This window comes from Danio rerio, chromosome 19 (genome assembly GCF_049306965.1).
Source record: "Danio rerio strain Tuebingen ecotype United States chromosome 19, GRCz12tu, whole genome shotgun sequence".
NCBI lineage: Eukaryota > Metazoa > Chordata > Actinopteri > Cypriniformes > Danionidae > Danio > Danio rerio.
In genome coordinates this window covers 27515001-27527291 of record NC_133194.1, presented here as the reverse complement: position 1 = coordinate 27527291, position 12291 = coordinate 27515001, and the positions used below count along the sequence as shown (strand labels likewise).

At 37.6% G+C, this 12291-nt stretch overlaps 1 protein-coding gene across 2 annotated transcripts in view; it reads left to right on the top strand.

The window, feature by feature from the left end:
* ptp4a3a (protein tyrosine phosphatase 4A3a) overlaps nucleotides 1-12291 on the top strand; it is a 60303-nt gene that overhangs the window by 33424 nt on the left and 14588 nt on the right. The window contains exons 2-3 of one of the 2 annotated variants that reach the window (XM_005170023.2): nucleotides 2035-2503; nucleotides 5133-5225. In XM_005170023.2, the coding sequence (XP_005170080.1) occupies nucleotides 2399-2503; nucleotides 5133-5225 (198 nt within the window). In that variant the 5' untranslated portion in view covers nucleotides 2035-2398. 2 annotated transcript variants of the gene reach the window in all.

Below are 12291 nucleotides of genomic sequence, written 5' to 3'. Positions count from 1 at the left end.
TTCAATAAAATAAATCATTAATGGTACAGTTTATTTTACCGGAATGGTTATTATGCAGTCACAGGCATCATAAACATGCAAATGATAAGTTAAAATACTAACTTACCATTGCGTATGTTCTGTGATGAGACTATTGCAAATGATCACATTGCGATATCGTTCCTGAAATGATATACTGTGCTGCCCTATAGACTTATTCGTTTAAATTATTAAAGGATATTATTAATATAATAGATAATAATTTGTTAAAGCTATAAACATTGTAGAATCTTGTGCCCAAATGCTTTAACTTTGCTTGAAGTTGTAGTTCTTGAAAAAACATGAAAACAATAAACTTTCAAACTGTTATGGTTAAACTTTGCAGTGATTCCACAAAATAACAACTGTGTTGTGGTGATCAACTATATTTAAAACTCGACATTCAACACCCTGCAATGTGACTATTGCAAATGCACATGTTGCGATATTAATGCGTAAATGATACATTGCAAAATAACACTGCAAACACACCAGAGATTGTTCAATTCGGACTAAGACTGCGACATGTGAACCCTCCAAAATAGATTTCAAGCATTGGTGTGAACATCCACATTGACCAAATCTGAGAGTGTTGGTATTTCAGTCTATTTGAAACTACTCATTTCACATTCAGCAGTAGTTTGTGTGATAAAGTATATGCAGTTGGTATTCCAAACTACAATCAGAAACATTGTTCTGCTGCAGTGTAGTCTTTTTTATATTAGGAGCATTGTTTACATCGTGTGTCTTTTAGAAGTGTTCTGCCAACATTCACAGTCTCTGCACCTTTAACTGCTGAAGACCCTCGTGAGAGACAGATCTGTAGGGAACACTCAGTAAAACTCTAGAGTGCATAAGAGTAGCATTCATACGCCTCAATCTCTCACCGTTAACGCGTGCCGTCTTAGCCAGTATGGATTGTAATCTTTTATGCTAAAAGTATCACTTGAAGACATAGTGTGGGTGAGTAACACTTTTTGATCTTTGGTTGAAATGAGAACGGCACTTGTTTTGGCATGTCAGAAATTGATTAGAATTGTACCTGTACTGTTTATAGTGGCTTTTATGCTTGGGTTATAATTGGTTTAAAGGGATAGTTCATTTAAAAATTTTTGCTCACTTTTAACTCACCCTCAAGTGGTTCCAAACCATTCTTAGTGTCTTTATTCTGTTGAACACAAAAGAAGGAAACCTTAATCATTATCATCCATAGTATTTGTTATTTCTATAATCGAAGTCAGTGGTTGCAGTTTTCTGCCTTATATTCAAAGTACCTTTTTTTGTGTTTAACATAGTCAGAGTGGTTTGGAACAAGTAAAGGATGAGTAAATGAAAACAGAATATTCATTTTTGGATCAACTGACCCATTAAATTAATTTCACATCAACAATTTTGAAAAAAACAAAAACAAAACATGCACTGGAGCCACCACCCTCAAGTTTTATGTCCAAAGTTATTATTTTATGTAAATCAAAGGCGGCAACACCAAGGCTCCAAGGCATTGTCTGATGAAGAGCCGGGTGGCTCGAAACTCTACAAGCTCTGTGTCAGCCTTTTTAATTTAATAAATTTGTATTTTTGGAGCCTTGGTGTTGCCGCCTCTGATTTACATTTAATTTGCACTTTTTGCGGTTTTGGCTGAGCACCCAATTAAGAGAGATGTGCGTGCTTTTGTACAGTTTTTTCAAAGTTATTATTTTGGAAATAGTCTGTTGGAGGAGAAAAAAAGCCATGGGAAACATTTACTCTCCTTTTCTGCTTTCAGTACAAGCGCAAGTCCCTATCAGCGTCTGTGTTGTGCAATGTTTTGAGTGCGTGCGTGTGTGAGTGGGATTGTGTGGGTGGGTTCGGGGACACTGTATGTGATCGGCGGTCACACACTCATAGTTAACATGAGCCGCACTGTCAAGTGTGCGTCATGTTTGTCTTCAACAGACTGCCCTGGTGCCGCGTCGTGTCAGTTAATTTCAAAGCAGCAAACCCACATATCTGTTTTTCCGCTTCTCTTTCCAACAGCTCTGTCCTTCAGTAGTGGATTTGTCCATGGCTTTCCTGCAGAGGACCGGAGATTACTGCCACGCTCAACATCTGCACATCTAAACACAGGGAGAACACCGAGCTTCGCTGATCTCTGGATGCACCGAGACGCTCTTCCCTTCACTGCCTGTGGTCCTGCCACCCAAAACTCCTCACTAATCTAATGGGGTGATCTTACCTCTCTGGCTACAGTAAGCCATTAGAGAGGGGATTCAAGATATCGGGGACTTTGAGAAGTCTTGCAGTGTTTTATTGACAAAGACAGACTGAACAGTGACAAGCTTCTTTCGCGTGAATTGGCTTGTAAACAGTTTGGACACTTGAGTCGGAAGGAAGCACAACTATGGCTCGCATGAACCGACCGGCCCCTGTGGAGGTGTGCTATAAGAACATGAGGTTCTTGATTACACACAACCCAACAAACTCCACCCTGAGCAGCTTTATTGAGGTGAGGCTTATGATGGTATCACTTTTTTTGTTGTGATTAATTGAAGACGACAGTAACCTAAGCTGGAAAAAGTTACTTTAACAGGTAAAACAAAAACAAAAAAAATTGTATTGATTTATTATACATACATTTTGGGAGTAAATATGTTGTAACCAAATTAAATTGCAAAAGGGTTATAAAGTACAATAGGTAAAACTCATCTCATTAGTAAACGCTAGTAAACACCGTAAAATCAACAGTAGCTTTGTTTCCATCCAAAGATGTGGGTTAAATTTATGCGCAAAACTTAAATATTGCACAAAAGACATGCGAATAAAGCAGCGTTTTCATCCAAGTAGTCAAGGAGAACAAAATCGTCACTCTTTTGTTTAACTGGTGCCAAATATTAAAAGTAAAAACATAATTTACTGTGGTAGGAGAAGCTGTTTCAATCTTTATTTCATCTAATAAATTATTTGAGCTTCAGAAGACAGTATGGTGTTTGAATACGTTAGACGTGGAGCATAGACGCTATTGACAGTTCTGGAGGTAATTAATAATATAATAACATTAATACTATAAATGGTTATGGTGTTTTAGAGTGATCAAATCCACATTTCAGATGTTTTACAATGCGCTTAGCCTATTCTTATCGAATAAAAAGTTTATCCTACTCGGTTATGTGCGTACGTTTTTTATGCGCATTTTGAAAACTTGTGCGCATCTTGGCATTATCAACCGATTTTTTTTATTATTTTTTTTATTATTATTTTTTTCCATATCAAAAATGTGCATAAAAATAGGTGGATTGAAACGTAGCTAGTGAAAGACAGATTTATAGCAGTTACTATTAGGTATGGGCCGGTGTAAGATTCTGACGTATGATAACCTTGGATAAAACTATCACAGTTTGACAATATCACGGTATTGTGATTACTGCTTTAAAATATGTGTTGTTTTTTTCTTAAAGCCTGGGTAAAAAACTTTTTCCCCTTTGAACACAATATATTTTATTTTAAGAAACATTTAAAATATTTTAGAAAAGTAAACATGTCAGCCTAAATAATATAAATAATTGGCGTCTACTGCCTTCATTAGTTTAAAAACATAGTTTTCTTTACATATTGAAAAGATATCTTTGGACATCTTTATTTTTTTTGGATATAAAGTAAGCCACTGCACTGTTGGTGCAGTTGGTGTTTGTGCATAAGTGCTTGGTTTTTGAAATATTTGCTAAATCGTGAGCTGACCAGTAGCTTTTAATGTGCATGGTCCTTTTCTGCTAGAGATACTTTTTCCCTAAAAAAACCTAAATGAAATAGAGCTGGGCGATTTAATCAAAGTAATCGAAATCGACATTTTGAACCTTTAATTGATCTACTATTTCCAGGCAAAAAATTTTCAGTTGGTTTAGTCACGTCTCCGCTCTGTTCAAACTTCTGCATCGAGAGAAACGTATGGTCTGGCGCAACCTTCATGTGTTTTCGCTTACCCTTCCTGCCGTGACTGACGATGCTGACCTCTCAAAAAATGTAACAACACATACTGTAGAGCAAGCTTTGTCATTGGTTGGCTTTGTAGCGTAGGCGAGTGTGGGTGGTGCAGAGAGGGCAAAAAAAATTATAAATAAAGAAAAGAATTGTTCATTATTCGTAATTGAGTTAAAATATTCCATCAATCGAGATTTTGATTTTAGAACAAATTGCCCTAAAGTAAAATGACAAACCAAAAAAAAACTAATTTTAGTGGTTTTAAAACCTTGACTTGATCAAACTGCAGTAAACCTTGAAAGCAGTTATTGTCCCATGCCTAGTTACTATGTTAAAATAATTTAAACATACAACTTGGATTACGACTATAATTTTAATGTTTAAAATCACCTAAGATTAATGTTTTTTGTTGTTTTCATCAAGAGTTCAGTTAAATTACTAATGTTGGAGCCTTATTACTTATATATATATATATAAATAGTCACAGAAATTTCACTCACTATTTCAGCATGTATCATCTATGAAAATATCTATGATTGAACTGTAAAGCTAATTAACCATTTAAATCTCCAGTTATTTGGCATTGATATGAAAATAACTTCAAATACTATGTACATTTTCAGAAATCGTACTCTTTAAAGTTTAAATAAACAATTATTTCTTCTATTTTGAAGTGCCCACAAAATCAATATTGTGTTTGCTCATTATCAAGATCGGCATTTGTGTACGTATTGCCCTGTGAGTCCCCTTTCTCATTGTGTTTGTGTTGTCTGTTTTCTCCCACCCACCACTTCTGCTTTTATCCCTCGCTTGAACACACACTCATTTTAGCAGCATGTCCCGTCTCGGCTCACATGGTCTATCTTAAGACAAGTCCACCGTCACATGGCCCACTCAGTCTTATCTTGCTGGGAAAGTGTGCATGAACCGTAGAGGCTCTTAACAGCACATCCACAAAGCCTCCGTTTCCATGGAAACCCATCCCAGTGCTCCGTCACATGGCATGGATGAGGGACAGAGTGTGTTCAGGGGCAGCTTACCTTATCTCTCCCCCCATTAAAATGATTGTGTTTGAAAATTATGTCAGAGTAAATGGTGATTGCCTGTCTTGTATTTTGATTAATCACCTGTTTTTTTTTTCTGTTCACTTCACAATTTAGGATCTGAAGAAGTATGGTGTCACGACAGTGGTCAGAGTTTGTGAGATAACTTATGATAAAACCCCACTGGAGAAGAATGGGATCACTGTTGTGGTAAGTGCTTGTACATGTATGCTCAGCCAGACATTGTTGCAAAAATCTGAAAATATAATCAGGACTGAAATGATGTACTGGTTGGTTCTTGCATCACATTTTTTTTTAGCTGTGATGTCACTGCATTTGGGTCTAATTGTTCAGTTAAAAAAGGAATACAAGTTAATTTTCAGATCAGAAAAAAGACAAACATAAAGACTAGTTGGTGTTAGACAATAAAAAGTAATTAAATTAAATTATATTTTCTCTTGATTAAACAATAATACTTTTTATACTGTTCAGTAATGTTTTAGCTCAAAGTGGAACTAAATACATTATCAATTTGTAAACAAGTTAAAAATAGATTTAAAAATATTGCTTAAGTTAATATTTTTGTGTAGATTTGTTTTACTGTAGATTATCACTACTTATTAGATAATTCAAAAAATATCTTTAACATACATGAGAACAAAAAGACTGAAGTGAGATGAAGTGAGTTGCACGAAACTACTGATTTTATATATACTGTATAATAAAAATCATCTCATTACAGCATTTAAGAATAGAGTAATGTGGTCTTTGTCTTTAACCCTAGAAAGCCACCATCACTCAATCAGTCAACTTTACAAAGTACTTAATGAATGGGTATCACTTTATTTTGATGGTCCCTTTAACGCATTTTGTTGAATTTAAGTCGCGTTGCATCTACATGCAAACAAATTTTTGGCTAGCGTTTTCTATCGACGTTTAATGCCTAATGACTAAATAAAGGGCGTAAATGTGATCGTGCACACCAACGCGCAAAACGTCAGGCATAAAATCGTCATTTAAAAAAAAAAACGCCTCATGCTCAGTTTTTTTGTTTGTTTGTTTGTTTTGGCGCGCTGCGTCAAAACCTTCTCCACTAATCAGATTGGCACTTTTGTTCACGTGCATGGAGCTGCTGAATTACAGTAAACAGCACTTGGCACTTGCTCAAACGCAAAACTGTCAATATGAGTGCACATTGAAGAAAATGCCGAGAGGCGATATGAACATGGAGCTGCTTATTGCTTTGGTGAATAATAATAAATACTTTATCGCTAGAGCTGCTACTTGAACCATCCAGAACAACAAGTGTGTCAGCTTTGTCTTTTCTTCTGTGTTACAAGCAGGTGTCAGAAGCTTAAAGTTATGTATCGCCTTCTAACGTCAAGAAGTAATTTTGCATACTCTTCTGCTCGACGGCAGTGAAAATCGCTTTGATTTGAATCTGGAAAAAACGTCTTGAAAAAAGCTGATGATAAATGCGAACAAAAAGCGTCCTGTGTTTATGAGCCTTTAGGTTGGGGTTAGGGTTAGTCGAAGGGTGTTTTCACACCTCTCTTATTTAGTTTGGTTGAATCGCACTTGAGTTTGTCATCCCTCTTTGTGCAGTTTGTTTGGGCAGGTGTAAATGTAGCAATCGCACTCGAGTGTGCACCAAAAGCAGTGCAAAAAAGTGTACCGAGACCTCCTTGAAGAGATGGTATCTGTACACTTTCAAACGAACCCTGGAGCGGTTTGTTTGTGGTGAGAACATGATCTGAACTAGAACAAATGCAAAAAATACTGCACCTTTTCTAACTTTTTTGCCCCGTTTTCTCAAATTTGAGGACCCAACACATCCTAGTGAGTGTTTATAATGGAAACTTGTAGGCTTTACTGCAGAAGCTAACAGAAAACTATTTTAAACAGAGACATAGAGAGGGACAAACATTACCTGATGGATCTTTGATAATATTTCCGGAAGATAACTAAGTCACTGTTTAGCTAAATTAATTGACGCCTTATCCTGAAGTGACAAGCCGTTTTCAATGCATTAAAACATTGTTTTCCAGCCTCGACCGCAGCCGTGCTTCATTCTCGAAATGCATAGTTTGTCTAAAGTGATGTATACAAACTATCTAGTATACTATATACGAATTATCGTCGTCCCTCCATAGTAAAAAGTGACATTTTCTGTCTGCCGGTTTGTTTACTTGTGAGAGTTCCATTGGCATTTTTCTGCCCGTTAATTTTGACCAATTGAAAAGCAGTTTAGGAAATACATTTAATAAAATTTGGCCAATGAGTGATGTGGATTTTGTCACAACTGCATTTTGAGTTTTTCAACTGGTTCAGACCAAAGTCATCAGTGTGGTGTAAAAAGAACCCAAAATGGCAGAAAAATGTTACAATGGGTTATTTGTTGCCCTTGGTCTGGACCAAATGAACCGAACCACACATGTAAAAGCACTCTTTAGTTGACATGCTCTTGCAAAGTTTCTTATAATGTCTGTTAAAGGAGCGGTATCAGCAGATATCAAGCAGACAGTCTACTAATACTCAAATGAGAAGTAATTGGCATGTAGTTGCAGTGCAACTTTTAGTTAGCAAAATGTGCAATAGGGACCATCAAAATAAAGTGTTACCAAGAAATATTGTCTATTTTACATTTAGTGGGCCAGGTGAAAACAATGGAGAGGCTGATGGTGAGGGTAGGGAGTTATTGAAAGTGTTAAACAGCTCTGCACAAACCCCCTTGACCCCCATATAATCTCTCTGACTCAAACACTTTCACACACGCACACACACAAACACACACATACACACTATATTCATTATAGAGAATGTTCTCTTCCAAGCAGCCACACGTGTTTCTTATTACCAGCGTCAACGTTTCACTGTTGCTATGGCAGCTCAGAGCCTGGTCTCTCCGTGTGGCCTCGGATCGGTCGCCGCCCACCTTCCCCCACCACCAAACCTTTTCTTTTTTACTTTCCTCTTGACTTTCTCATAAAATGACTGTAAAGAAAAGAGAAACCCAAGGCGAACTCTTGCATAAGTCCTGTCTTCACTGCCTTCTGTGGATATGAAAGACATGCTGTCTGCACGACACACTTGCAGGCCTGCTACCATTTACCAAGCCTGATCATTTACGCAAATATGACGGTTTTTAATTTTATCTTTCGAAGAACACAGAAATAAGATTTGCAATTATATCACAAGGGACATCGGTTGATAACAATGGTGATGCTACATTCATTCATTCAAACATTCGTTTTCCTTCAGCTTAATCCACATCAGAGGTCACCACTAAGCATTGGCCGGTATAAGATTCTGACGGTATGATAAACTGAAATCTTTAAAACCGTAACTTTTCCAAACCACGGTATACCTTGAAACTGGTTATTGTCATATGCCTAGTCGCCAAAGTGGAATGAACGACCAATTATTTTGTCATATGTTATAGGCAGCGGATACCCTTCCAGCCATATTCCGGTATTTGGGAAACACCTATACACTCTCATTCTCACTCACTATGCCCAAATTAGTCCATCCAATTCACTTATAGCGCATGTCTTGGGACTGTGTGGAATCTGAAGCACCCAGAGAAAACCCAGGCAAACATGGGGAGAACATGCAAACTCCACACAGAAATGCCCACTGGCCCAGTCGGGACTTGAAGCAGTAACCATCTTACTGTGAGGCAGCCACTGTGCTGCCCCGGTTATGCTACATCAAGACCAAATCCTAGTTCTGTATAGTATACCTCTATCCCTAGCTGTTCTGTTTTGAACCAGAGTGTAAAAGAGTATTGTTAAAATTAAAGGGTTTAAGGGGTATAAATAAGTTTGGGCTCAAGTTTGATGCACATTTGATGTGTATGTCCACGACTCCATGATGAGCTTATGCATGTCAGTCATGTAAAATTGTAGTTAACGTATTGTAAATATAATTCTCATGATTATACATTAACACATTGTGGATATCCACTTTATGCTTGAAAGCAGAATTAAACATGTTGGTTTGGCTTGTTTGTGCCACACTGACTTTAGGTTTGTTTATATTTTTTAAATGCATGGATAGGTCATTAATTAATCATACAATCTTGATTTCACCACCAACCCCGAAACCGAAAGCTTGCACATAAATTGTCATATTGCATTTTAAAGTTATGATTACGACAAGCATTTGATATATATTTTCTTTCACAGCGAGTGCATGAGAATAAATGTTTTACAGTGTCAGTATAAGGACTCTATCCTATTTAATGGTGATATAATGCATTAGCAAACCTGATGACAATAAATCAACACATAATAATTCAACTTCAGAATTATGAACTGTTAATATACATTAACGACGAGGACAAATTAAAAGTCTTTTCAAGTCCACTGTTTCAAGTCTATACCAAATGTAACATTTTAACCAACGGTATACCTACACATAGGACGAATATTATTACTGTTCATCTTACCACATGTTTGAAAATAATAATAATAGCCTACTCATTGTCCTTTATTTTACAGAATCACGATAAAATCGTGATCTTAATTTTAAGCAAAAAAAAAAAAAAAAGTGATTGTCATTTTAGCCAGAATTGTGCAGCACTACATACAATCACTTACCAAGGCTCATAGTTTATGCAAATATGACATTTTTCTAAATGTTGTCCTTCTTTGAGGATGTCCGCTCGCACTAATAAAACTTGCAATGTGTATCATTCAAGGGATGTCATTTGCTGAGGTTGGTAACATACATCAACTAATGCCGAGTTCAGTCTGCATGATTTTCACACATACATATTTACATATGTACATATGTACATATTTGCTCACATGGACTTGAAGGAAATTAGCAGTTTCTCCTCAACTTTATTCTTTTTTGAAACGTTTGTTATTTTGCTCAAACCACACGTCAAACACGGGCCATACACGGGTGCTCCTGCCAAATTTCCACTAGATTTCCTCCATTTCTTGGGTCTAAATAAACAAAAATGAAAATGAAAATGAGTGCTAATAACTTCTCCCCCAACCTCCCGCTGGCCTGCAGGTATGCACACTAGTGAATGCTGCTCTCTCATTGGCTGTAGGTGATCAGTAATGTTATTTTCAGTCAAAACTCATTTCACACGGCATGATTTGAATCACCAACAGCTCCAGATATTTAGCATGCCGAGTGTCTCACGGGCATCGACGATTCTCTCAGATGGCATCTTTGATAGTTTATACTGTATGATTGATACTCACGTAAACGAGCATTGATTTGCCTGTGATATCCGGCATTTTTCTGCGATTTCTTACAACCTGTCGCCAAGTCAAAATCATGCAGTCTGAACTCGGCATAAGATGCATGTTTGTTGTTCGCTGATGTCAACAGCTCCATGGTGAGCTCATGCATGTCATTCATGTGCCACACAAGTTTCTGAGAATCTTGAGGCAAAAAAACCCAATGGGAACAATCAACAGTGTTCGCCTTGTGTATTTGTGTGATCACCTTTAGCAAGGGAGTAAACTGTGTGCTCCCTGGAGTCATGCATGTGCCATTCTGTACTCTTCCAGCTGCGCTCCATACGCGGGCAAGTGACCCAGCTACCTAATTTTGGATTCCCAAAGTAGGGCACGATTGTTTACCCAACCTGCATTACATCAGCTGCCCTCTATCCACTGCTGAAAGGTTTCCGAGGCGTGTTTGCCCAGGAAATCAATAGGATGGGTTGGAGGGAAGTCGAGGAAGCGTTTGTGGCACGTCATTCATGCTTCAAAGGCTTTTCTGTAAAGGCAGTCTCCTAGAGACCTCGCCTGTCCGACTTGTTTACTTGAAAAGACTCACACCTGCCAGTGTTGAATGTCCCGTCCCTGGGGCTGTTGTGTGACTGCATATCACTCATCAGTTTTGTGCGATGAGCCATATTTTGAGGCCTCTGAATGCCGACTGTTCTGTGAGAAAGCTCTTTATAATTAAGGCCTGCACTGCCAAGCCTCTGTGGATCACATGAGTATGTGTTTGTGTGGGCATCTGCGCCTGTGAAGACATGCCAGTGCTGGTGCCGGTCTACACGAGCAGCGTCCCTCAGCAGCTGAGCCACATCAAAGTCCCTCTGTGGTTCTAGGTTGGGACAAACGGGAAACGAGGGCTGGAGTTTTCCAGATCTCCTGTGAAGTATGATTTTGATACACCTCTCACCTTTAGGTCATGGGAGCACAGGGAAAGAAACACACCTAAGCTAAATTTGTGCTGTGCTACACATGCCTCCCGAGCTTCACTGACGCAGAAGCATGTAACACAACCCAGTTGGAACAGTAGCAAGGGTTGATAGATGACACTGGTATATCACTGCTTCGGTGCCATCAATGATGTTTATATCAAACTCTGAACTTTCAAATATGTTACTAGTAAGTTAAATTTGAAACTTGTGCTCTAGTGTCCTGGGAATGCAAGAATTAGATACCAACACCTAGTAATGTTTAGATTAGCATTTAGGCACCAGTGTTTAAAAAAAGCTCCAAATTATATCCAAACTAGGAGATTGCCATTGTATCTGGAAATTGTATTGAACGTTTGGAAACACAGCAAAACAAGGTATAGACCTCAAATGCCATGTTCTGTACAGCAATAATCTGACCATGAACTGATTAATTGGCAATGAAGTTACCTGTTTGACAGTCATTAAAACATTTCACTTTAATGAACCAGCATAGTTTAAACAACCAATAAGTTACTACAGCTTCACAAACAGTTCCAGTTCTTTACATTAAGCCGGCACTAATGATCTTGTATGGCAAGCATACTCCTGAATGGTCCCTATTAACCCAGTGCTAGTACAGGGACAGGTTAGAATTGTGACATCTAAATAACCTACTTTTACAAATAAAGTGTAGATGCATTTAGCAAAAGACAGCAGATCTCTCTTAGATTATGGAAACTGATATAGTAGCTCCAACTAATATTCGGCCACTTAAGTTGCATGTACAAAATGTTTATGCACTAAAAGCAAACCTGGTGGCATTTATAAACAAATGCTGCACTAGCTTTTCTCATAACTAAACTCAATTTCTGATGCTTTTTTGCAGAGTAACAACAGTTGTGGTCCATCACATAACTTAACACTTTGGACAACCTTTAAAAAAGTTATTTTTGTAAAATATTTTGCTTCAAAAGTGATTATACAGTATATAAAATTATATATTTTTTAAAACAAATAGTGTACAAGTATAAATCAAAACAGATGCGATTAGATTTACATGTTTTATTAAAGTCTTTATTTGTCCAAGCCTATTCATGCTCACAAAGAGATGTTTGC